At 53.3% G+C, this 24,238-nt stretch overlaps 8 protein-coding genes across 10 annotated transcripts in view; 4 read left to right on the top strand and 4 right to left on the bottom strand.

Moving 5' to 3' along the window:
• LOC130249942 (scale keratin-like) overlaps positions 1–16,652 on the top strand; it is a 30,449-nt gene extending 13,797 nt beyond the window's left edge. The window contains exons 1-2 of one of the 3 annotated variants that reach the window (XM_056485118.1): positions 15,318–15,668; positions 16,059–16,652. In XM_056485118.1, the coding sequence (XP_056341093.1) occupies positions 15,465–15,668; positions 16,059–16,472 (618 nt within the window). In that variant the 5' untranslated portion in view covers positions 15,318–15,464 and the 3' untranslated portion in view covers positions 16,473–16,652. Of the gene's footprint in view, positions 1–15,317; positions 15,669–15,950; positions 15,983–16,058 lie in introns of those variants that run through there. The other 2 variants (XM_056485122.1, XM_056485120.1) reach the window with 2 other exon arrangements.
• On the bottom strand, positions 845–1,357 carry LOC130249949 (scale keratin-like). The gene has a single exon (XM_056485131.1). It carries the CDS (start codon positions 1,332–1,334, stop codon positions 969–971), a length of 366 nt encoding a protein of 121 aa, XP_056341106.1. The 5' UTR covers positions 1,335–1,357; the 3' UTR covers positions 845–968.
• Positions 2,092–2,969, top strand: LOC130249951 (scale keratin-like). Its single transcript, XM_056485133.1, has 2 exons — positions 2,092–2,296; positions 2,403–2,969. Exon 2 carries the CDS (start codon positions 2,427–2,429, stop codon positions 2,790–2,792), a length of 366 nt encoding a protein of 121 aa, XP_056341108.1. The 5' UTR covers positions 2,092–2,296; positions 2,403–2,426; the 3' UTR covers positions 2,793–2,969.
• LOC130249954 (scale keratin-like) lies at positions 7,294–7,737 on the bottom strand. The gene has a single exon (XM_056485136.1). The coding sequence runs from the start codon at positions 7,732–7,734 to the stop codon at positions 7,369–7,371; it is 366 nt and encodes a 121-aa protein (XP_056341111.1). The 5' UTR covers positions 7,735–7,737; the 3' UTR covers positions 7,294–7,368.
• Positions 8,836–9,365, top strand: LOC130249953 (scale keratin-like). Its single transcript, XM_056485135.1, has one exon. It carries the CDS (start codon positions 8,836–8,838, stop codon positions 9,199–9,201), a length of 366 nt encoding a protein of 121 aa, XP_056341110.1. The 3' UTR covers positions 9,202–9,365.
• LOC130249947 (scale keratin-like) lies at positions 14,128–15,973 on the bottom strand. Its single transcript, XM_056485127.1, has 2 exons — positions 14,805–15,973; positions 14,128–14,698 (listed from the first exon to the last, which is right to left on the bottom strand). The coding sequence occupies exon 2, from the start codon at positions 14,672–14,674 to the stop codon at positions 14,309–14,311; it is 366 nt and encodes a 121-aa protein (XP_056341102.1). The 5' UTR covers positions 14,675–14,698; positions 14,805–15,973; the 3' UTR covers positions 14,128–14,308.
• A 4,825-nt stretch (positions 16,653–21,477) lies between the features above and the next one.
• LOC130249941 (scale keratin-like) lies at positions 21,478–22,116 on the bottom strand. Its single transcript, XM_056485116.1, has 2 exons — positions 22,082–22,116; positions 21,478–21,975 (listed from the first exon to the last, which is right to left on the bottom strand). The coding sequence occupies exon 2, from the start codon at positions 21,949–21,951 to the stop codon at positions 21,586–21,588; it is 366 nt and encodes a 121-aa protein (XP_056341091.1). The 5' UTR covers positions 21,952–21,975; positions 22,082–22,116; the 3' UTR covers positions 21,478–21,585.
• Positions 22,117–22,592: 476 nt separating this feature from the next.
• On the top strand, positions 22,593–23,932 carry LOC130249940 (scale keratin-like). The gene is made up of 2 exons (XM_056485115.1): positions 22,593–22,945; positions 23,336–23,932. The coding sequence occupies exons 1-2, from the start codon at positions 22,742–22,744 to the stop codon at positions 23,750–23,752; spliced, it is 621 nt and encodes a 206-aa protein (XP_056341090.1). The 5' UTR covers positions 22,593–22,741; the 3' UTR covers positions 23,753–23,932.
• The last annotated feature ends 306 nt before the right edge of the window (positions 23,933–24,238 follow it).

The raw sequence follows: 24,238 nt of genomic DNA, 5'->3' as shown, positions 1-24,238 counted from the left end.
CTGCTTCTTTTCACTCTCCTCCTCCTTCTAGCTCTCCTTTTCCCAAAACCCCTTCCCAACATTCTCTATCTTTTGATTCAATTTCCATTTTGATTTCATTTTCATCAGAAACCTCCTCTCTCATTCCAACTTCTGTTTAATTTTCTCTATTTCCCCTTCTATTTTCCTTTGCCCCAGGCCGTCCCTGCATCATCATTTTCCCCTCCCACTCTGGCAAATCCCATATGTCTGGGGTGTTCATTGTGGGAAGATAGATTTAAAGGATAGTACAGAAGGCAATTTCTCCGGATGAATTACACCTATTCTGATTACTGAGGAGTGCAAACATGTGTGCTTGCCCAAAGACTTCTGGTGTTAATATTGAGTTGGCATGCTGACCACAAGTTACAGTCGCAAGTTACAGTTGCAGTTTGAGTTGGGGCTTGAGACCGAGTGTCTGCTGCAGTTTGGGATGGAGTCTGCTTGTCGTGCTGTGAGGAAGTAAGGGACAGGAAGTCATACAAGGGACAGATAAGGTAAGAATATGTTGCATGAGGGACAGTCAGGGTAACGTGGCCGGCTAAGGGACAGCTTGGAGTTTAGCCAGCTATGCAGAGAGGAGAAAAGGAGTCAGAGCTGTTTGGAGCTGCCCGTAAGAAAAGGAGTCAGAGTTGTCAGGGAGAAGTTCACTGAAAGAAGGCTTTCAAATTTCAAGTAAAGCACTGGTGAAGATGCCAGTCCTGTCTGTCCTGACATAAAAACTGCAAAAGTTCACAATTTGGTAAAACGGAGGCAAAGAGACAGGAATTGGATGCAGGAAAACTTTATTGTACCAGGAAGGGCAGGAGAGGACAGGAGAGGGATGGTGGAAAAGCCCCAGACGGGCCGGGTGTCACGGGCTGCAGGAGGCCAGGGCAGCTTGTGCAGAGCTCAACTTCTCCATGCTGGGCTGAGGCGGCCGCACGCGTTTGGGCTGGGCTGTGGTGGCTCTAGCAGGGCCCGCAGGTGTCCCAGAGCTTCTTGCTGTAGCGGGGCAGGGCGCAAGGGCTGTAGGCGGGAGCAGCGCAGGCTCTGCCAAAGGTGCAGAGGCCAGCCGAGGCCTGGGTGGCGCCGGCGCCGTAGAGGCCGCCCAGCCCCAGGGAGCCGCCAAAGGCCGGTGCTCCGGAGGAGCCCACCACGGCTTGCTGGGGGAAGGAGGTGAGGATGGGGCCGGGGAAGGTGACCACCACGGGGGGCGGCTGGATCAAGGCCGAGGAGTCGGGGCACTGGCGGGCACACAGCTCGTTGCAGCTCTCAGCGATGGGCTGGGGCACAGCCACGCTGGTTTTGGGGGTGCACACGTCGTAGCAGGACATCTTGGTGAGAGATGCGAGGGTGCTCTGCAAGAGAGGGCAGCCATGGCAGGAGAGCAGCAGAGGCAGCACCCAAGCCACAGGGGCCAGGGCTGGAGCAGGGAGCTGAGGGCAGAAGGGCTCACACACTTAGCCTTGTCCCTGAGGAGGAGAAGGTGGCCAGGTGAGTGCTTGGCCCAGTGTGGCCCAGGCAGAGCTTTTATAGCAGCCCCAGCATTGCTCAGCTCCAGCCAGGCCAATCTGGACAGTGGACACTCCCTGGTGCTGCTGCTGCTGACGCCAGGTCTTTGCGGCCCCTGCCCCTCCCAGAGTCAGCATCTCCCAGGTGCCTCCCCAGCACTTCCTGACGCCCAATCCATCTTGTGCTTCCTTCCACATCAGATACTTGATAGAAGGGATGACACTCAGGAATGGGCTCCAGGAAATCCTTTAATGGCACAAAGGGCCATTAAGCAATAAGCAATGAGCCTTAACCAGGGGGCTATACCTGCTCCTTGTTCCATATGTACATCAGGAGGGACACAATGCGTGTTAGTTACCAATGTAAAAGAGTTTCCTGGGCACTGTCTTCCGGCATATGGGGTCTGGTTCTGCTGGGCCCCCTTGTGATGAACAGGTCACCTCCTTCCTTCAGGGTCTTGACACTACTGCCTCACATGCTCCAGCTTCTGCCATGTGTTACTGGAGACCATTCCTGGGTGCCATCCCAGCTCTTAAGTATCTGATGTGGCATGAAGGACAAGATGGATAAAGCAACAGGAAGTTCTGGGGTGTCACCAGGGGTATGTTGACTCAGGGAGGGGCAGGGGCCAGACACCCTGGTGTCAGCAGCAGCAGCAGGGAGTGTCCACTATGGAGACTGGCCTGGCCAGAGCTGAGCAATGCTGGGGCTGCTATAAAAGCCCTGCCTGTGCCACACTGGGACAAGCACTCGCCTGGCCACATTCTCCTCCTCAGGGACAAGGGTAAGTGTGTGAGCCCTTCTGCTCACAGCTCCCTGCTCCAGCCCCGGCCCCTGTGGCTTGGGTGCTGCCTCTGCTGCTCTCCTGCCATGGCTGCCCTCTCTTGCAGAGCACCCTCGCATCTCTCACCAAGATGTCCTGCTACGACATGTGCACCCCCAAAACCAGCGTGGCTGTGCCCCAGCCCATCGCTGAGAGCTGCAACGAGCTGTGTGCCCGCCAGTGCCCCGACTCCTCGGCCTTGATCCAGCCGCCCCCCGTGGTGGTCACCTTCCCCGGCCCCATCCTCACCTCCTTCCCCCAGCAAGCCGTGGTGGGCTCCTCCGGAGCACCGGCCTTTGGCGGCTCCCTGGGGCTGGGCGGCCTCTACGGCGCCGGCGCCACCCAGGCCTCGGCTGGCCTCTGCACCTTTGGCAGAGCCTGCGCTGCTCCCGCCTACAGCCCTTGCGCCCTGCCCCGCTACAGCAAGAAGCTCTGGGACACCTGCGGGCCCTGCTAGAGCCACCACAGCCCAGCCCAAACGCGTGCGGCCGCCTCAGCCCAGCATGGAGAAGTTGAGCTCTGCACAAGCTGCCCTGGCCTCCTGCAGCCCATGACACTTGGCCTGCCTTGGGCCTGCCCACTGTCCCTCTCTCCTCTCCTGCCCTTCTTGGTACAATAAAGTTTTCCTGCATCCAATTTCTGTCTCTTTGCCTCATTTTCCTAAGTAATGATCACCCTCGGCATGCTGGAGTTTCAGAAGTGGGAGGGGAAATGGTTATTCAAGGGTGGTCAGGGGCAATGGAAAATTGAAGGATAAAGGGAAAATGAAAAACAAGAGGGAATCGAGAATGGAGGTTTATGTTGAAATTAGAATGATATCAAAGTGGAAATTAAAATGTTATCAAAATTGAAATTGAATTGGGAAACAGAGAATTTTGGTGTCTTGGGCTGAATTTTTCATGCCTGTATTCCAAAATTGAATCCTAGCTTGATGCCACATACATCCCTCATGTAGCGACACTTTGTATGAGTTGGGCCACAAGAATGCACTTTTGCTTTAGCAATGATGTAGTAGCATGACATAGAGAAGATCGTGCTTGATATGGCAAATAAGGTTTGAGCATCTGCAGATGCCTTGCATGGCCCAAGACATTCTGGAATATCTGCTGTAGAGGTAGAGGGCATTTAGCAATTGAATACTTTGCCATGACTGTCGGAGAACCCATCTGCAATAGCACTCCTGAAGTTGGAAGAGTGACATATGTGAATTGCCACCTCCACAGTGAAGGCAGTACTGGAGTAATCAAGATGCTGTGATCCCCTTCCACAAGATGATCGGTGAGCTGGAGAGCCAAGGGGTGGTCAGCAAAACCCACTCACCCTTCAACAGTTCCATCTGGCCTGTGCACAAATCTGATGGAGAATGGAGATTGACTGTAGACTGTCGTGCATTGAATGAAGTGACTCCACCGCTGAGCGCTATGTTAGGGTTTGGGGTTTGTTCCCTCCCTATTTTTTTGTCCTGTCTGGAGAATTTTTCCCATTGTTATGCTAAGGAAGCCTTCCAGGCTGCACCCCAGCTCTTGATGGCTCAAGAGAAAGGGATGGGCGGGAACTGTCTCCATCTCTTTCTGGCTGGCAGGGTCTGAGGGGAGTCTGGGGGCTGCTCATTTCCACCCTGTGCCAGCCTAACGCTGGGAGCCAGGTTCTCTGCTGTGGAACACTGCCCTACCATCTTCTCCACTCCAGTCTGCTACCTCTGAGCACACAGCTGAGCACCAGAACCCACACAGTGAGCGGGGAGTCCTTCCTCCACCCTTCTTCCACTTCGAATGCTGCGTTGCTGCCTCCACCCCCAGCTCCTACCTGCTGTCTCAGGAGCGGCGTGGTCCCTGCCCCACTCTCCACCATCGGTGCTGAGCACAGGAAGAGTGTCTGCAGCCAAAAAGGGACTGGAATTAATTTATTGTTCTTTTTGTTGTCAATTTTCACAGCTTCAGTTGTTTCTCTTTGTTTGCTTAGATATATTAGCAAAGAGCTGGTATTCCTACCTCCATATCTCTGCCTGGGAGTCACTGATTCAAAAACTATAATAATCAAGAGGAGCTCCTGCATTTCTTGAAAAAATACCTGTCCTTCAAACTAGGACATGCTGCCGTCCGAGACATACAGTACGAGCTGGAGTCCAAGGCAGCAAGGCCGTAGGCCACCATTGACATTGCCAATGCATTTTTCTCCATTCCTCTGGCAGCAGAGTGCAGGCCTCAGTTTGCTTTCACCTGGAGGGGCGTGCAGTGCACCTGGAACCCACTGCCCAAGGGGTGGAAACACAGCCCCACCATCTGCCATGGGCAGATCCAGACTGTACAGGAAAAGAGTGAGGCTCCAGAACATTTGCAGTACATTGATGACATCATTGTGTGGGGGAACACAGCAGCGGAAGTATACAAGACAGGAGAGATAATTATCCAGATTCTCTTGAAAGCTGGTTTTACTATCAAAAAAGCAAAGTCAAAGGACCTGCCCAAGAGATCCAGATTCTGGGAGTGAAGTGGCAAGATGGACAGCGCCAGGTCGCCACTGAGGTCATCAATGAAATCACCGCAATGTCTCAACCATCAAGCAAGAAGGAAACACAAGCTTTCCTAGGTGCCATAGGCTTTTGGAGAATGCACATCCCTGCATACAGCCAGATTGTGAACTCTCTCTACCTGGTCAGCCGCAGGAAGAACGATTTCCACTGGGGCCCGGAACAACAGCAAGCCTTTGATCAGATCAAACAGGAGATCGCTCATGCGGCAGCCCTTGGCCCAGTCAAGACAGAACCAGATATAAAGAATGTGCTTTACTCTGCAGCCAGGAACCATGGTGTGTCCTGGAGATTTTGGCAGAAGGTGCCTGGTGAGACTCATGGCATTGGGATTTTGGAGTCAAAGTTACAGAGGGTCCAAAGCCAGCTATACAACCACAGAGAAGGAAATATTGGCCGCCTATGAAAGAGTTCAAGCCGCCTCCGAGGTGATTGGCACAGAAACACAACATCTCCTGGCACCTTGACTGCCAGTGCTGGGATGGATATTGAAAGCAAAGGTTCCCTTTACCCACCACGCCACAGACGCCACAGACGCCACATGGAGGAACTGGATTGCCCTCATCATGCAGCGCGCCCGTTTTGGAAAACTGAATTGCCCTGGGATTTTGGCAATAATTACAAATTTGCCGAAAGGTGAAAACATTGGTCTTACTGAGGTAGAAGTGAGCTGGGCTCAAGAAGCTCTAACATACAACCAACTGCCAGCAGATGAAACACGCTATGCTCTTTTCACCAACGGTTCCTGTTGCATCGTGGGGATGAGCAAGAAGTGGAAATCAGCCGTATGGAGCCCCACATGACAGATTGCACAAGGTACCGAATGAGAAAGTGGAGCAAGTCAACTTGCTGAACTCAAAGCTGTTTAGCTGGCCCTGGACATTGCTGAAAGACAGAAGTGGCCAAAGCTCTACCTTTACACTGATTCACGGATGGTAGCCAATGCTCTGTGGGGTTGGCTGGAAAGGTGGAAAAAGGCCAACTGGCAGTGCAGGGGACAACAAATCTGGACTGCTGATGAGTGGAAAGGCATTGCCACTCAGGTAGAGAAGCTGTCTGTGAAACTTCGTCATGTGGATGCCCATGTCCCCAAGACTCAGGTTAATGAAGAATACAGACACACTGAGCAGGTAGATCAGGCTGCACAGATAGAGGTGTCAAAGATAGACTTAGATTGGGAACACAAGGGAGAATTGTTCCTTGCCCAATGAGCTCACAATGCCTCAGATCATTAGGGCAGAGGTTCCACCTATGAGCAGGAATGAGACTGAGGGGTGGATCTAACCATGGACAGCATTTCTCAGGCTATCCATGACTGTGAGATGTGTGGTGCCATCAAGCAAGCCAAGTGGGTGAAGCCCCTCTGGTATGGGGGCGCGGTGGTCCAAGTATAAGTATGGGGAGACCTGGCAGATTGACTACATCATGCTGCCTCAAACCCGCCAAGGCAAGTGCTACGTGCTGACCATGGTGGAAGCCACCACCTGATGGCTGGAGATCTACTCGATCTTGAAAGCATTGAGTGATCTTTCAAGAATTGGGAGCGGCATGTAGCAAAGGCCACCTGGTTAGTTAACACTCAAGATTCCACCAACCGTGCAAGCCCTGCCCAGTCTGAGTCCTTGCATACAGTAGACGGAGATAAATTGCCAGTATTGCATGTCAGAGGTTTGTTAGGGAAGGCATCTTGAATCAATTCTGCCTCAAATACAGACAAACCCATTCATGGGATTGTCTTTGCTGAGGGACCAAGTTGCATATGGTGTATAATGCAGAAAGATAGGACAACATGATGTGTACCGGAGGGATATCTGATTGTTGGGTGAGAAAAATATGCAAATATAACTATTGGATGCCACTGTCATTGTCTGTATATAGCTGTATACATAGTCTCTATATACATATATATGTATGATGTAAGTGCAACAGAGCTAGAATATATATTAGATATAATGGTAGGCTGACGATGTGGAGATAAGGGGTAAAATGTCTTCGGGTGACTTTATGATGCTTGTATCCCCAAATCGCCTGTTGGTGTTCAATATTGAGTTCTGCAGCTTTAAGACTGCTTTCAAAACTGAAGCGGGAAGAGAAAGAGGTGCAGAGTATTCCCAAAGCCGTCTTTCAAATCCTCCCACATCCCTGTTGATGCCATTTTCTTCTCCACTTTAATCTGAACAGTCACCATCCCTGTTCTATTTCATGATTCCCTTTCACTTCAATTTACAGTTCTCCCAGAACCACCATTTCCCCTCCCGCTCTTGCAACTCCCACATGCCAGGGGACCTCTTGACTTGGTAAAAAAGGAAATGAGACAGGAACTGGATGCAGGAAAACTTTATTGTACCAGGAAGACTAGGAGAGGCCAGGAGAGGGATGGTGGGCAAGCCCCAGACAGGCCGGGTGTCATGGGCTATATGAGGCCAGGGCAGCTTGTGCAGAGCTCAACTTCTCCATGCTGGGCTGAGGCGGCCGCACGCGTTTGGGCTGGGCTGTGGTGGCTCTAGCAGGGCCCGCAGGTGTCCCAGAGCTTCTTGCTGTAGCGGGGCAGGGCGCAAGGGCTGTAGGCGGGAGCAGCGCAGGCTCTGCCAAAGGTGCAGAGGCCAGCCGAGGTCTGGGTGGCGCCGGCGCCGTAGAGGCCGCCCAGCCCCAGGGAGCCGCCAAAGGCCGGTGCTCCGGAGGAGCCCACCACGGCTTGCTGGGGGAAGGAGGTGAGGATGGGGCCGGGGAAGGTGACCACCACGGGGGGCGGCTGGATCAAGGCCGAGGAGTCGGGGCACTGGCGGGCACACAGCTCGTTGCAGCTCTCAGCGATGGGCTGGGGCACAGCCACGCTGGTTTTGGGGGTGCACAGCTCGTAGCAGGACATCTTGGTGAGAGATGTGAGGGTGCTCTGCAAGAGAGGGCAGCCATGGCAGGAGAGCAGCAGAGGCAGCACCCAAGCCACAGGGGCCGGGGCTGGAGCAGGGAGCTGAGAGCAGAAGGGCTCATACACTTACCCTTGTCCCTGAGGAGGAGAAGGTGGCCAGGTGAGTGCTTGTCCCAGTGTGGCCCAGGCAGGGCTTTTATAGCAGCCCCAGCATTGCTCAGCTCCAGCCAGGCCAATCTGCACAGTGGACACTCCCTGATGCTGCTGCTGCTGCTGCTGACACCAGGGTATTGCAGCCCCTGCCCCTCCCTGAGTCAACATCCCCCAGGTGTCACTCCAGCACCTCCTGATGCCTAAGCCATCTTGTCCTTCCTGCCACATCAGATGATTGTTAGCCAGGATGGCACCCAAGAATAGGCTCCAGTAACACATGGCAGGAGCTGCAGCATGTGAGGCAGTAGTGCCAGGACTCTGCAGCATGGAGATGACCTGTTCACCACAGAAGAGCCTATGGGAATCAGATCCTCTGTACCTGCATTCAGTGCCCACAAAACTCTTTTAAATTGGCGACAAAGATCCCTTATGTACTTCCTGATCTACACATGGAAAAAGGGGCAGAGACGTTCACCGAGCCTAGGCTGATTCCAGCCCTGCCACACGCATTTGGACTATTAAAGGCATTCCTGGAAACCATTCCAGGGAACCATCCTGGCTATCAAGTATCTGAGATGGTTGGAAGCACAAGATGGCTTGGGCAGCGGGAGGTGCAGAAGTGACACCTGAGGGATGTTGACTCAGGGAGGGGTAGGGGCTGCAATACCCTGGTGTCAGCAGCAGTAGCACCAGGGAGTGTCCACTATGGAGATTGGCCTGGCTGGAGCTGAGCAATGCTGGGGCTGCTATAAAAGCCCTGCCTGAGCCACACTGGGACAAGCACTCACCTGGCCACATTCTCCTCCTCAGGGACAAGGGTAAGTGTGTGAGCCCTTCTGCTCACAGCTCCCCGCTCCAGCCCCGGCCCCTGTGGCTTGGGGGCTGCCTCTGCTGCTCTCCTGCCATGGCTGCCCTCTCTTGCAGAGCACCCTCGCATCTCTCACCAAGATGTCCTGCTACGAGCTGTGCACCCCCAAAACCAGCGTGGCTGTGCCCCAGCCCATCGCTGAGAGCTGCAACGAGCTGTGTGCCCGCCAGTGCCCCGACTCCTCGGCCTTGATCCAGCCGCCCCCCGTGGTGGTCACCTTCCCCGGCCCCATCCTCACCTCCTTCCCCCAGCAAGCCGTGGTGGGCTCCTCCGGAGCACCGGCCTTTGGCGGCTCCCTGGGGCTGGGCGGCCTCTGCGGCGCCGGCGCCACCCAGGCCTCGGCTGGCCTCTGCACCTTTGGCAGAGCCTGCGCTGCTCCCGCCTACAGCCCTTGCGCCCTGCCCCGCTACAGCAAGAAGCTCTGGGACACCTGCGGGCCCTGCTAGAGCCACCACAGCCCAGCCCAAACGCGTGCGGCCGCCTCAGCCCAGCATGGAGAAGTTGAGCTCTGCACAAGCTGCCCTGGCCTCCTGCAGCCCGTGACACCCGGCCTGTCTGGGGTTTGTTCACCATCCCTCTCCTGGCCTCTCCTGCCCTTCCTGGTACAATAAAGTTTTCCTGCATCCAATTCCTGTCTCTTTGCCTCTTTTTCCTAAATCATGAGGGCTTCTGGGATGGGGGAGTTGCAAGAGTGAGAGGCGAAATTGTGCTTCTGAGACAAAAGAAAATGGAAGTGGCAGGGAATGGTTATAGAGAAGATAGAAGGGTATAGCGAAGGTTAAAGTGGAGAAGAAAATGGAATCAAAGGTGAAATGGGAGGATATGAAGGAGAGATTTGGGAATGGGTCGGTGACGAAGAAGAAGATCGACAAGGAGGCTCCAAGTGCTCTGTCTGAAGACAGACAGATCTTAGTATTTCTATGCAATGAGACCAGGAGCTCTTACACCTGTGCAGCAGTGCTGGCAGTGGGGTTGACTCCAGAGCTGGGAGCACTCCATGAGCAAAGGCTGCCACAGCTCCAGGCCCTCTGTGACACCATGGCTCTGCTAAAAGGGAAGAGACCAAAATCAGAGAGGGACTTTTCCCTCTCTATGCCCTGTACATTGACAAATTTTATTTGCATCAAGTCTTTCCCTTTCCCTTTCCCTTTCCCTTTCCCTTTCCCTTTCCCTTTCCCTTTCCCTTTCCCTTTCCCATCTTTGTCTTTCTTCTTTATAGCTCTCATTCTCTTTGTTTCTCATCTTCTCTATCTCCTTCTTCGTGTTGTCCTTCTCCTTCTCATTCTCCTTCGCCTTCTTATCTTCATTCTTCTTAGACTTTTCCTTCTGCTTCTCTTCATGCTCCTTCTTCTTCTCCCCCAACCCCTTCCCAATTGCCCTAGTTTAGGGCAAATTTGGGAGGAAAGCTCCAAATGGGGGCCCTTCTCTGGTTTGGGGAAAATGCTTCCTAAGAGAAAAGTGGAAAAAACTGTTTATTTAAGAGACAAAGTGCTTCCCAGCACAAAATTGAACAATAGCAAATTGCAAAACTTCTCGCTGCCCTGAAAGGGATGACAAACTCAGAAGAGTCCTTGTTGTGGGTCGCAGCCCAGCTTCCTCAGTCTGTTTTGAGTCCTTTCGGTGCTGAGAAATGCCATGGCCTAGGCCAGGCCCCAGTAGGACACAGGTGTGACCTCCCAGTGCTCCTTTGGGGTTTTCAGTCCAGAGCAGGTTCAATCAATTCCATTAGAAAGGGTAAAAAACAGTGTCCAGGGGTCTCCTTTGCCTCAGCTAGCCAGCATAACTAATTAAAAAAAAAGAAGTCATTCCTGCTGTCCACTGCAGACAACACAATCTGTGTGAAGAATGTGGGGAAGCAAGTGCAGTCTCTGACTACAAACTCTGCACTTCTTTCTCTTCCTGCTTCACTCCTGGAAGCAGTCTTAAAGCTGCAGAACTCAATATTGAACACAAACGAACAATTTGAGGATACAAGCATCATAAAGTCACCCCAAGCCATTTCACCCCTTATTTCCATATGGTCAGCTTACCACTATATCCAAAATATATTCTAATTCTGTAAACATATACATCATACAAATATATGTATGTACAGAAAACAGCTATATACAGACAATGAATGTGACATCCAATAGTAGTATTTACATATGGTTCTCACCCAACAATCAGATCTCCCTGAGGTACACATCATGTTGTCCCATCTTTCTGCATTATCCACCATGTGCCACCTGGTCCCTCAGCAAAGACAATCCCATGAATGGGTTTGTCTGTATTTGAGGCAGAATTGATCCAAACTGTCTTCCCTAACAAACCTCTGACATGCAACACTGGGAATTTATCTCCATCTACTGTATGCAAGGACTCAGACAGGGCAGGGCCTGCTCGGTTAATGGAACCTCGGGTGTTAACTAACAAGTTGTCCACTGCTAGATGCCACTCCCAATTCTTGAAAGATCCCCCACTCAGTGTTTTCAAGGTTGTTTTTAACAGCCCATTGTACCTCTCCAATTTCCCTGCAGCTGGTGCATGGTAGGGAATATGGTACACCCAGTCATTGCTGTATTCTCTAGCCCAGGTGGTTATACGGCTGTTCTTGAAACGAGACCCGTTGACTGACTCAATTCTCTCAGGGGTACAATGCCTCCAAAGGACTTACTTTTCTAGGCCATAGATGGTGTTACAGACAGTGGCTTGAGGCACAGGGTAGGTCACCCACCATGAGGTGGTGGCTTCCACCATGGTCAGCACGTAGCGCTTGCCTTGGTGGATTTCAGGCAGTGTGATGTAATCAATCTGCCAGGTCTCCCCATACTTATACTTGGACCACCGCGCCCCCATACCAGAGGGACTTCACCCACTTGGCTTGCATGATGGCTGCACACATCTCAAAGTCATGGATAGCCTGAGAAAGGCTGTCCATGGTTAGATCCACCCCTCAGTCTCATTCCCGCTTATAGGTGGCATCTCTGCCCTGATGACCTGAGGCGTCCTGGGCCTATAGGGCAGGAACAATTCTGCCTTGTGTTGCCAATCTAAGTCTATCTTTGACACCCCTATCTGTGCAGCCTGATCTACCTGCTCATTGTGTCTGTATTCTTCATTAACCTGAGTCTTGGGGACATGGGCATCCACATGACAAAGTTTCACAGACAGCTTCTCTACCTGAGTGGCAATGCCTTTCCATTCATCAGCAGTCCAGATTTGTTGTCCCCTGCACTGCCAGTTGGCCTTTTTCCATCTTTCCAGCCAACCCCACAGAGCATTGGCTACCATCCATGTATCAGTATATAGGTAGAGCTTTGGCCACTTCTCTCTTTCAGCAATGTCCAGGGCCAGCTGAACAGCTTTGAGTTCAGCAAGTTGACTTGTTCCACCTTCTCATTCGGTACCTTGTGCAATCTGTCATGTGGGGCTCCATACGGCTGATTTCCACTTCTTGCTCATCCCCACGATGCAGCAGGAACCGTTGGTGAAAAGAGCATAGCGTGTTTCATCTGCTAGCAGTTGGTTGTATGTTAGAGCTTCTTGAGCCCAGCTCACTTATTCGTCAGTAAGACCAAAGTTTTCACCTTTGGGCCAATTTGTAATTATTGCCAAAATCCCAGGGCAATTCAGTTTTCCAAAACGGGCCCTCTGCGTGATGAGGGCAATCCAGTTCCTCCATGTGGCATAGGTGGCATGGTCTGCTTTGAAAATCCACCCCAGCACTGGCAGTCGAGGTGCCAGGAGAATTGTGTTTCTGTGCCAATCACCTCTGTGGCAGCTTGAAATCTTTCATAGGTGGCCAATATTTCCTTCTCTGTGGGAGTATAGTTGGCTTCAGACCCTCTATAACTTTGACTCCAAAATCCCAATGATTGACCATAAGTCTCACCAGGCACCTTCTGCCAAAAGCTCCAAGACACACCATGGTTCCTGGCTGCAGAGTAGAGCACATTCTTTACATCTGGTCCCGTCCCGACTGGGCCAAGGGCTACCGCATGGGCGATCTCGTGTTTGATCTAGGCGAAGGCTTACTGTTGTTCAGGGCCCCAGTGGAAATTATTCTTCTTGCGGGTGACCAGGTAGAGAGGGTTCACAATCTGGCTGTATGCAGGGATGTGCATTCTCCAAAAGCCTATGGCACCTAGGAAAGCTGGTGTTTCCTTCTTGCTTGTTGGTGGAGACACTGCGGTGATTTCATTGATGACCTCAGTGGCGACCTGGTGCCATCTGCCTTGCCACTTTACTCCTAGGAACGGGATCTTTTTGGCACATCTTTGACTTTGCTTTTCTTTGATGACAAAACCAGCTTTCAGGAGACTCTGGATAATTATCTCTCCTTTCTTGTATACTTATGCTGCTGCATTCCCCTACAGAATGATATCATCGATGTACTGCAGATGTTCTGGAGCCTCGCACTTTTCTGGTGCAGTCTGGGTCAGTCCATGGCAGATGGTGGAGCTGTGTTTCCACCCTTGATACACTGGGTATCAGGTGCACTGTGGGTCCCTCCAGGTGAAAGGAAACAGAGGCCTGCACCCTGCTGCCAGAGGAATGGAGAAAAATGCATTGGCAATGTCAATGGTGGCATATCACCTTGCTGCCTTGGACTCCAGCTCATACTGGAGTTCCAGCATGTCTGGCACGGCAGCGCTCAGCGGTGGAGTCACTTCATTCAAGGCACGATAGTCCACAGTCAAACTCCATTCTCCATCAGATTTGTGCACAGGCCAGATGGAACTGTTGAAGGGTGAGTGGGTTTTGCTGACCACCCCTTGGCTCTCCAGCTCACAAATCATATTGTGGATGGGATCACAGCATCTCCATTTGTCCAGTACTGCCGGCAGTGCACTGTCGAGGTGGCAATTGACATTTGTCACTCTTCCACCTTCAGGAGTGCTATTGCTCTGACAGTTCCGGCAAAGTGTTCAATTGCTAAATGCCCTCTGCCTCTACAGCAGATATTCCAGCATGTCTTGGGCCATGCAAATCATCTGCAGATGCTCAAAGCTTCTTTGCCATATCAAGCGCGGTCTCCTCTATGTCATGCCACTACATACTTTCTAAAGCGGAAGTGTATTCTATTGGGCCAAGTCATAAAAGCTTCTGGCACATCAAGGATGTACACGGTACCAAGTTAGGATTCAAATTACAAATCCTTCACCGCAAGACACCAAAATTCTCTGATTTTTAATACAATTTTCCTTTGATTCCATTTTCATCTCAACATAAACCTCCATTCTTGGTTATAGTTCTTTTCTATTTCCACTTACTCCTTCAATTTTCCATTGCCCCTGGCCAAATTTGCATCACCATTTTGCCTCCCACTCTTGCAATGCCCTATCCTTGGGATAATCATAATTTTGGAAAAACAGGCAAAGAGACAGGAATTGTATGCAGGAAATTTTATTGTACCAGGAAGGGCATGAGAGGCCAGGAGAGGAATGGTGAACAAACCCCAGACAGGCCGGGTGTCACGGGCTGCAGGAGGCCAGGGCAGCTTGTGCAGAGCTCAACTTCTCCATGCTGGGCTGAGGCGGCCGCACGCGTTTGGGCTGGGCTGTGGTGGCTCTAGCAGGGCCCGCAGGTGTCCCAGAGCTTCTTGCTGTAGCGGGGCAGGGCGCAAGGGCTGTAGGCGGGAGCAGCGCAGGCTCTGCCAAAGGTGCAGAGGCCAGCCGAGGCCTGGGTGGCGCCGGCGCCGTAGAGGCCGCCCAGCCCCAGGGAGCCGCCAAAGGCCGGTGCTCCGGAGGAGCCCACCACGGCTTGCTGGGGGAAGGAGGTGAGGATGGGGCCGGGGAAGGTGACCACCACGGGGGGCGGCTGGATCAAGGCCGAGGAGTCGGGGCACTGGCGGGCACACAGCTCGTTGCAGCTCTCAGCGATGGGCTGGGGCACAGCCACACTGGTTTTGGGGGTGCACACGTCGTAGCAGGACATCTTGGTGAGAGATGCGAGGGTGCTCTGCAAGAGAGGGCAGCCATGGCAGGAGAGCAGCAGAGGCAGCACCCAAGCCACAGGGGCCAGGGCTGGAGCAGGGAGCTGTGAGCAGAAGGACTCACACACTTACCCTTGTCCCTGAGGAGGAGAAGGTGGCCAGGTGAGTGCTTGTCCCAGTGTGGCTCAGGCAGGGCTTTTATAGCAGCCCCAGCATTGCTCAGCTCCATCCAGGCCAATCTGGACAGTGGACACTCCCTGGTGCTGCTGTTGCTGACACCAGGGCTGTGCGGCCCCTGCCCCTTCCTGAGTCAGCATCCCCCTGGTCCCGCCCCAGCACATCCTGATGCCCAAGCCATCTTGTCCTTCCTGCCACATCAGATACTTGATTGCTGGGATGGCACCCAGGAATTTGGCTGCATGGGCACATCTGAGGGCTTCGTGGCCTTCGGTAGGGCACGAAATATCCCTGAGTAGAGTTCCGCTTTTTCGAGGGTTTCTGATTCTTGAGCCTTGTATGTCAAGCCTGCCATGGGGACCCTGTGTTCCCTGTGTCACAGAGCTCCCTGGCAGTGCTTGGGGACCAGATGGAGTCCAGCTCTGCAGCGCTGGCCAGTGCTGGGTGGTGTTGAGCAGGCAGGGGCACATAGGATGTGCGTTTCTTTAGGTGTTGGTTCAGCTCTGCCCTCTGCCCTTCAGGGACGGCCGGTGGCACACGCCAGGCACTTCCTGGAGCTGATGTGGCCCACGAAGTGGCACTGGCAGTATCCCAGCTGGATAATTGCAGGAGCTGATGGTGCAGCTTGAGGCTGACCATGAAATCCAGGAGTCAGCAGAAGGGCCCTGTGGCAGCAGGGCTGAGGCCGGGCCTTGTCCCACACACGTGCACCCAGCATGGGCAGCTCCTGCCCCACCTCTGCAGCCACCCATAAAAGCGCTGTCCTGGCCCAGGGCTGCATCCACTGCTGCGGCCTTGCTCTGCTCAGCCCAAGGCCAGGTGGGTCCTGCAGGGCTCTGCCTCCTGGCCCAGGGGCTGCCCAGGGCCCTCCCTGGCCACCAGAGATGCCAGGGGGAGCGGATGTGCTGGCACCAGCCTGGCATGGCCAGGCCCAGCTCAGCCTCCTTGGGAGAGCAAGGAAGGAGCCCCTTGTCCGGGACAGATGGAGCCAGGCTGGGCACAGGGACTTGGGCAGGGCTTGTGAGATCTGGGGGCTTAGGGATCAGGGCTTTAAGGGTGCTGCTGGGCACAGAGCCATTGCTGGGCAGTGTGGGCAAGGTTGTGTGGCTGTGGCCAGTCAGAGTCTGTGGCAGGTGTGGGAGCAGCACACTGCTGAATCTGGAGATCCCCATGACTCTTCTAACCCCTGTTTTCTGAATTCCCTTTCAGCCTCATCTCTGTCACACCAAGATGTCCTGCTACGATGTGTGTCCTCCCAGGAGCAGCTACGAGCTGTGCACCCCCAAAACCAGCGTGGCTGTGCCCCAGCCCATCGCTGAGAGCTGCAACGAGCTGTGTGCCCGCCAGTGCCCCGACTCCTCGGCCTTGATCCAGCCGCCCCCCGTGGTGGTCACCTTCCCCGGCCCCATCCTCACCTCCTTCCCCCAGCAAGCCGTGGTGGGCTCCTCCGGAGCACCGGCCTTTGGCGGCTCCCTGGGGCTGGGCGGCCTCTACGGCGCCGGCGCCACCCAGGCCTCGGCTGGCCTCTGCACCTTTGGCAGAGCCTGCGCTGCTCCCGCCTACAGCCCTTGCGCCCTGCCCCGCTACAGCAAGAAGCTCTGGGACACCTGCGGGCCCTGCTAGAGCCACCACAGCCCAGCCCAAACGCGTGTGGCCGCCTCAGCCCAGCATGGAGAAGTTGAGCTCTGCACAAGCTGCCCTGGCCTCCTGCAGCCCGTGACACCCGGCCTGTCTGGGGCTTTTCCACCATCCCTCTCCTGACCTCTCCTGCCCTTCTTGGTACAATAAAGTTTTCTTGCATCCAATTCCTGTCTCTTTGCCTTGTTTTCCCAAATCATGAGGGCTGCTGGGATGGGGGAGTTGCAAGAGTGAGAGGCGAATTTGTGCTTCTGGGAGAACTCTAAATGGAAGTGGAAGGGAATGGTTGAAGAGAAGTTTGAAGGGGATAGCATAGGTTAAAGTGGAGGATAAAACGGAATCAAAGGTGAAATGGCAGGATATGAAGGAGAGATTTGGGAATGGGTCGGTGACGAAGAGGGAGATTGACAAGGAGGCTCCAAGCACTCTGTCTGAAGACAGAGAGATCTCAGTATTTCTATGCAATGAGACCAGGAGCTCTTACAGCCATGCAGCAGTGCTGGCAGTGGGGTTGACTCCAGAGCTGGGAGCACTCCATGAGCAAAGGCTGCCATAGCTCCAGGCCCTCTGTGACACCATGGCTCTGCTAAAGGGGAAGAGGTCAAAATCAGAGAGAGACTTCTCCCTCTCTATGCCGTGTACATTGACAAATTTTATTGTCATCAAGTCTTTCCCTTTCCCTATGTCTTTGTCTTTTTCTTTTTCTTCTTTATAGCTCTCATTCTCTTTGTTTCTCATCTACTCCATCACCTTCTTCCCCTTCATGTTGTCCTTCTTCATCTAATTCTCCTTTCCCTTCTTATCTTCATTCTCTTTAGCCTTTTCCTTCTCCTTCTCTTTATACTCCTTCTACTTCTCCCCCAACCCCTTCCCAATTGCCCTAGTTTAGGGCAAATTTGGGAGGAAAGCTCCAAATGGGGGCCCTTCTCTGGTTTGGGGAAAATGCTTCCTAAGAGAAAAGTGGAAAAAACTGTTTATTTAAGAGACAAAGCGCTTCCCAGCACAAAATTGAACAATAGCAAATGGCAAAACTTCTCGCTGCTCTGAAAGAGATGACAAACTCAGAAGAGTCCTTGTTGTGGGTCGCAGCCCAGCTTCCTCAGTCTGTTTTGAGTCCTTTCGGTGCTGAGAAATGCCATGGCCTAGGCCAGGCCCCAGTAGGACACAAGTGTGACCTCCCAGTGCTCCTTTGGGGTTTTCAGTCCAGAGCAGGTTCAATCAATTCCATTAGAAAGGGAAAAAAAACAGTGTCCAGGGGTCTCCTTTGCCTCAGCTAGCCAGCATAACTAACAAAAAAAAAAAGAAGTCATTCCTGCTGTCCACTGCAGACAACACAATCCGTGTGAAGAATGTGGGGGAGCAAGTGCAGTCTCTGACTACAAACTCTGCACTTCTTTCTCTTCCTGCTTCACTCCTGGAAGCAGTCTTAAAGCTGCAGAACTCAATATTGAACACAAACGAACAATTTGAGGATACAAGCATCATAAAGTCACCCCAAGCCATTTCACCCCTTATTTCCGTATGGTCAGCTTACCACTATATCTAAAATATATTCTAATTCTGTAAACACATACATCATACAAATATATGTATGTACAGAAAACAGCTATATACAGACAATGACAGTGACATCCAATAGTAATATTTACATATGGTTCTCATCCAAAAAGCAGATCTCCCTGAGATACACATCATGTTGTCCCATCTTTCTGCATTATCCACCATGTGCCACCTGGTCCCTCAGCAAAGACAATCCCATGAATGGGTTTGTCTGTATTTGAGGCAGAATTGATCCAAATTGTCTTCCCTAACAAACCTATGACATGCAATACTGGGAATTTATCTCCATCTACTGTATGCAAGGACTCAGACAGGGCAGGGCCTGCTCGGTTGGTGGAACCTCGGGTGTCAACTAACCAGTTGGCCTCTGCTAGATGCCACTCCCAATTCTTGAAAGATCCCCCACTCAATGCTTTCAAGGTTGTTTTTAACAGCCCATTGCACCTCTCCAATTTCCCAGCCGCTGGTGCATGGTAGGGAATATGGTACACCCAATCATTGCCGTGCTCTCCAGCGCAGGTGGTTATACGGCTGTTCTTGAAACGAGACCCGTTGACTGACTCAATTCTCTCAGGGGTACAATGCCTCCAAAGGACTTACTTTTCTAGGCCATAGATGGTGTTACAGACAGTGGCTTGAGGCACAGGGTAGGTCACCCACCATGAGGTGGTGGCTTCCACCATGGTCAGCACGTAGCGCTTGCCTTGGCGGGTCTGAGGCAGTGTGATATAGTCAAATCTGCCAGGTCTCCCCATACTTATATTTGGACCACCGCCCTCCATATCAGATGGGCTTCACCCACTTGGCTTGCTTGATGGCAGCACACGTCTCACAGTCATTGGTAACCTAAGAAATTCTGGCTATGGTTAGATCCACCCCTCAGTTTTGTGCCCTCTTATAGGTGGCATCTGTTCCCTGATGACCTGGGGCGTCATGGGCTCATTGGGCAAAGAACAATTCTCCCTTGTGTTGCCAATCTAAATCTATCTTTGACACCTCTATCTGTGCAGCCTGATCTACCTGCTCAGTGTGTCTGTATTCTTCATTAACCTGAGTCTTGGGGACATGGGCATCCACATGACGAAGTTTCACAGACAGCTTCTCTACCTGAGTGGCAATGCCTTTCCACTCATCAGCAGTCCAGATTTGTTGTCCCCTGCACTGCCAGTTGGCCTTTTTCCACCTTTACAGCCAATCCCACAGAGCATTGGCTACCATCCATGTATCAGTGTAAAGGTAGAACTTTGGCCACTTCTCTCTTTCAGCAATGTCCAGAGCCAGCTGAACAGCTTTGAGTTCAGCAAGTTGACTTGTTCCACCTTCTCATTCGGTACCTTGTGCAATCTGTCATGTGGGGCTCCATACGGCTGATTTCCACTTCTGGTTCATCCCCACGATGCAGCAGGAACCGTTGGTGAAAAGAGCATAGCGTGTTTCATCTGCTGGCAGTTGGTTGTATGTTAGAGCTTCTTGAGCCCAGCTCACTTATTCATCAGTAAGACCAAAGTTTTCACCTTTTGGCAAATTTGTAATTATTGCCAAAATCCCAGGGCAATTCAATTTTCCAAAACGGGCGCGCTGCATGATGAGGGCAATCCACTTCCTCCATGTGGCATAGGTGGGCTGGTGGGTAAAGGGAACCTCTGCTTTGAAAATCCACCCGAGCACTGGCAGTCAAGGTGCCAGGAGATGTTGTGTTTCTGTGCCAATCACCTCTGAGGCAGCTTGAAATCTTACATAGGTGGCCAATATTTCCTTCTCTGTGGGAGTGTATTTGGCTTCAGACCCTTTGGAACTTTGACTCCCAAATCCCAATGGTTGACCATAAGTCTCACCAGGCACCTTCTACCAAAGGCTCCAGGACACACCATGGTTCCTGGCTGCAGAGTAGAACATATTCTTCACATCTGGTCCCATCCTGACTGGGCCAAGGGCTACAGGATGAGTTATCTCCTGTTTGATCTGGGTGAAGGCTTTCTGCTGCTCAGTGTCCCAGTGGAAATTGTTCTTCCTGCGGGTGACCAGGTAGGGAGGGCTCACAATCTGGCTGTATGCAGGGATGTGCATTCTCCAAAAGCTTATGGCACCTAGGAAAGCTGGTGTTTCCTTATTGCTGGTTGGTGCAGACATTGCAGTGATCTTACTGATGACCTCAGTGTGAATCTGGCGCCGTCCGCCTTGCCACTTCACTCCTAGGAATTAGATCTTTTGGGCAGTTCCTTTGGCTTTGCTTTTCTTTGATGACAAAACCAGCTTTCAGGAGACTCTGGATAATTTTCTCTCCTTCTTGTATACTTCTGCTGCTGTGTTCCCCCACACAATGATGTCATCAATGTACTGTAAATGTTCTGGAGCCCCACCCTTTCCTGTACAGTCTGGATCAGTCCGTGGCAGATGGTGGGGCTGTGTTTTCACCCCTTGGGCAGTGGGTTTCAGGTGTACTGCACGCCCCTCCAGGTGAAAGCAAACTGAGGCCTGCACTCTGCTGCCAGAGGAATGGAGAAAAATGCATTGGCAATGTCAAAGGTGGCATATCACCTTGCTGCCTTGGACTCCAGCTCATACTGCAGCTCCAGCATGTCCGGCATGGCCGCGCTCAGCGGAGGAGTCACTTCATTCAAGGCACGATAGTCCACAGTCAATCTCCATTCTCCATCAGATTTGTGCACAGGCCAGATGGAACTGTTGAAGGGTGAGTGGGTTTTGCTGACCACCCCTTGGCTCTCCAGATCGCAAATCATATTGTGGATGCGATCACAGCATCTCCATTTGTCCGGTACTGCTAGCAGTGCACTGTCGAGGTGGCAATTGACACTTGTCACTCTTCCACATTCAGGAGTGCTATTGCAGATGGGTTCTCTGACAGTCATGGCAAAGTGTTCAATCGCTAAATGGCCTCTGCCTCTACAGCAGATATTCCAGCATGTGTTGGGCCATGCACGGCATATGCAGATGATTAGAGCTTGCTTGCCATATCAAGCGCGGTCTCCTCTCTGTTATCCCGCTTCATTATTGCTAAAGCAGAAGTGTATTCTTGTAGCCCAAGTCGTACAAATTTTTGCCATATGAGGGATGTATATGGTACCAAGCTAGGATTGAATTTTGGAATACAGGCATCATAAATCCACCCTAAGACACCAACATGCTCTGTTTTATGTTTCAATTTCCATTTTATTTCATTTTGATCTCAACATAAACCTCCATTCTCGAATCCCTCCTTTTTTTTATTTTTGCTTTCTCCTTCAATTTTTCATTATCCCTGGACATCCCTGCATCATCATTTCCCCTCCCACTCCTGAAACTCCCCCATGCCAGGGGTGTTCATAAGTAAGGAAAATAAGGCAAAGAGACAGGAATTAGATGCAGGAAAACTTTATTGTACCAGGAAAGGCAGGAAAGGCCAGGAGAGGGATGGTGGAAAAGCCCCAGACAGGCCGGGTGTCACGGGCTGCAGGAGGCCAGGGCAGCTTGTGCAGAGCTCAACTTCTCCATGCTGGGCTGAGGCGGCCGCACGCGTTTGGGCTGGGCTGTGGTGGCTCTAGCAGGGCCCGCAGGTGTCCCAGAGCTTCTTGCTGTAGCGGGGCAGGGCGCAAGGGCTGTAGGCGGGAGCAGCGCAGGCTCTGCCAAAGGTGCAGAGGCCAGCCGAGGCCTGGGTGGCGCCGGCGCCGTAGAGGCCGCCCAGCCCCAGGGAGCCGCCAAAGGCCGGTGCTCCGGAGGAGCCCACCACGGCTTGCTGGGGGAAGGAGGTGAGGATGGGGCCGGGGAAGGTGACCACCACGGGGGGCGGCTGGATCAAGGCCGAGGAGTCGGGGCACTGGCGGGCACACAGCTCGTTGCAGCTCTCAGCGATGGGCTGGGGCACAGCCACGCTGGTTTTGGGGGTGCACACGTCGTAGCAGGACATCTTGGTGAGAGATGCGAGGGTGCTCTGCAAGAGAGGGCAGCCATGGCAGGAGAGCAGCAGAGGCAGCACCCAAGCCACAGGGGCCAGGGCTGGAGCAGGGAGCTGTGAGCAGAAGGGCTCACACACTTACCCTTGTCCCTGAGGAGGAGAAGGTGGCCAGGTGAGTGCTTGTCCCCGTGTGGCCCAGGCTGGGCTTTTATAGCAGCCCCAGCATTGCTCAGCTCCAGCCAGGCCAATCTGGACAGTGGACACTCCCTGGTGCTGCTGCTGCTGACACCAGGGTATTGCAGCCCCTGCCCCTCCCTGAGTCAACATCCCCGTGGTCCCGCCCCAGCACCTCCTGATGCCCAAGCCATCTTGTGCTTCCTGCCACATCAGATACTTGATTGCTGGGATAGCACCCAGGAATTTGGCTGCATGGGCACATCTGAGGGCTTCGTGGCCTTCGGTAGGGCACGAAATATCCCTGAGTAGAGTTCCGCTTTTTCGAGGGTTTCTGATTCTTGAGCCCTGTATGTCAAGCCTGCCATGGGGACCCTGTGTTCCCTGTGTCACAGAGCTCCCTGGCAGTGCCTGGGGACCAGATGGAGTCCAGCTTTGCAGCGCTGGCCAGTGCTGGGTGGTGTTGAGCAGGCAGGGGCACATAGGATGTGCGTTTCTTTAGGTGTTGGTTCAGCTCTGCCCTCTGCCCTTCAGGGACGGCCGGTGGCACACGCCAGGCACTTCCTGGAGCTGCTGTGGCCCACGAAGTGGCACTGGCAGCATCCCAGCTGGATAATTGCAGGAGCTGATGGTGCAGCTTGAGGCTGGCCAGGAAATCCAGGAGTCAGCAGAAGGGCCCCGTGGCAGCAGGGCTGAGGCCGGGCCTTGTCCCGCACACGTGCACCCAGCATGGGCAGCTCCTGCCCCACCTCTGCAGCCACCCATAAAAGCGCTGTCCTGGCCCAGGGCTGCATCCACTGCTGCGGCCTCACTCTGCTCAGCCCAAGGCCAGGTGGGTCCTGCAGGGCTCTGCCTCCTGGCCCAGGGGCTGCCCAGGGTCCTCCCTGGCCACCAGAGCTGCCAGGGGGAGCGGATGTGCTGGCACCAGCCTGGAATGGCCAGGCCCAGCTCAGCCTCCTTGGGAGAGCAAGGAAGGAGCCCCTTGGCTGGGACAGATGGAGCCAGGCTGGGCACAGGGACTTGGGCAGGGCTTGTGAGATCTGGGGGCTTAGGGATCAGGGCTTTAAGGGTGCTGCTGGGCACAGAGCCATTGCTGGGCAGTGTGGGCAAGGTTGTGTGGCTGTGGCCAGTCAGAGTCTGTGGCAGGTGTGGGAGCAGCACACTGCTGAATCTGGAGATCCCCATGACTCTTCTAACCCCTGTTTTCTGAATTCCCTTTCAGCCTCATCTCTGTCACACCAAGATGTCCTGCTACGATGTGTGTCCCCCCCCAGGAGCAGCTACGAGCTGTGCACCCCCCAAAACCAGCGTGGCTGTGCCCCAGCCCATCGCTGAGAGCTGCAACGAGCTGTGTGCCCGCCAGTGCCCCGACTCCTCGGCCTTGATCCAGCCGCCCCCCGTGGTGGTCACCTTCCCCGGCCCCATCCTCACCTCCTTCCCCCAGCAAGCCGTGGTGGGCTCCTCCGGAGCACCGGCCTTTGGCGGCTCCCTGGGGCTGGGCGGCCTCTACGGTGCCGGCGCCACCCAGGCCTCGGCTGGCCTCTGCACCTTTGGCAGAGCCTGCGCTGCTCCCGCCTACAGCCCTTGCGCCCTGCCCCGCTACAGCAAGAAGCTCTGGGACACCTGCGGGCCCTGCTAGAGCCACCACAGCCCAGCCCAAACGCGTGCGGCCGCCTCAGCCCAGCATGGAGAAGTTGAGCTCTGCACAAGCTGCCCTGGCCTCCCACAGCCCATGACACCCGGCCTGCCTGGGGCTTTTCCACCATCCCTCTCCTGACCTCTCCTGCCCTTCTTGCTACAATAAAGTTTTCTTGCATCCAATTCCTGCCTCTTTGCATTGTTTTCCCAAATCATGAGGGCTGCTGGGATGGGGGAGTTGCAAGAGAGGCGAATTTGTGCTTCTGGGAGAACTCTAAATGGAAGTGGAAGGGAATGGTTGAAGAGAAGTTTGAAGGGGATAGCATAGGTTAAAGTGGAGGATAAAACGGAATCAAAGGTGAAATAGGAGGATATGAAGGAGAGATTTGGGAATGGGTCGGTGACGAAGAGGGAGATCAACAAGGAGGCTCCAAGCACTCTGTCTGAAGACAGACAAATCTCAATGCTTTTAGGCAATGAGACCAGG

The sequence above is a fragment of the Oenanthe melanoleuca genome, chromosome 2 (genome assembly GCF_029582105.1).
Source record: "Oenanthe melanoleuca isolate GR-GAL-2019-014 chromosome 2, OMel1.0, whole genome shotgun sequence".
NCBI lineage: Eukaryota > Metazoa > Chordata > Aves > Passeriformes > Muscicapidae > Oenanthe > Oenanthe melanoleuca.
This window is presented reverse-complemented; position numbering and strand designations above follow the sequence as displayed.

What these genes read in the sequence shown, in the direction of transcription:
- LOC130249949 (XM_056485131.1), bottom strand. Translation starts at nt 1,334, where the DNA reads ATGTCCTGCTACGACGTGTGCACCCCCAAAACCAGCGTGGCTGTGCCC.
- LOC130249951 (XM_056485133.1), top strand. Translation starts at nt 2,427, where the DNA reads ATGTCCTGCTACGACATGTGCACCCCCAAAACCAGCGTGGCTGTGCCC.
- LOC130249954 (XM_056485136.1), bottom strand. Translation starts at nt 7,734, where the DNA reads ATGTCCTGCTACGAGCTGTGCACCCCCAAAACCAGCGTGGCTGTGCCC.
- LOC130249953 (XM_056485135.1), top strand. Translation starts at nt 8,836, where the DNA reads ATGTCCTGCTACGAGCTGTGCACCCCCAAAACCAGCGTGGCTGTGCCC.
- LOC130249947 (XM_056485127.1), bottom strand. Translation starts at nt 14,674, where the DNA reads ATGTCCTGCTACGACGTGTGCACCCCCAAAACCAGTGTGGCTGTGCCC.
- LOC130249941 (XM_056485116.1), bottom strand. Translation starts at nt 21,951, where the DNA reads ATGTCCTGCTACGACGTGTGCACCCCCAAAACCAGCGTGGCTGTGCCC.
- LOC130249940 (XM_056485115.1), top strand. Translation starts at nt 22,742, where the DNA reads ATGGTGCAGCTTGAGGCTGGCCAGGAAATCCAGGAGTCAGCAGAAGGG. An exon ending in TCTGCTCAGCCCAAGGCCAG is followed by an intron (nt 22,946 to 23,335) that starts GTGGGTCCTGCA and finishes ATTCCCTTTCAG; the next exon opens with CCTCATCTCTGTCACACCAA.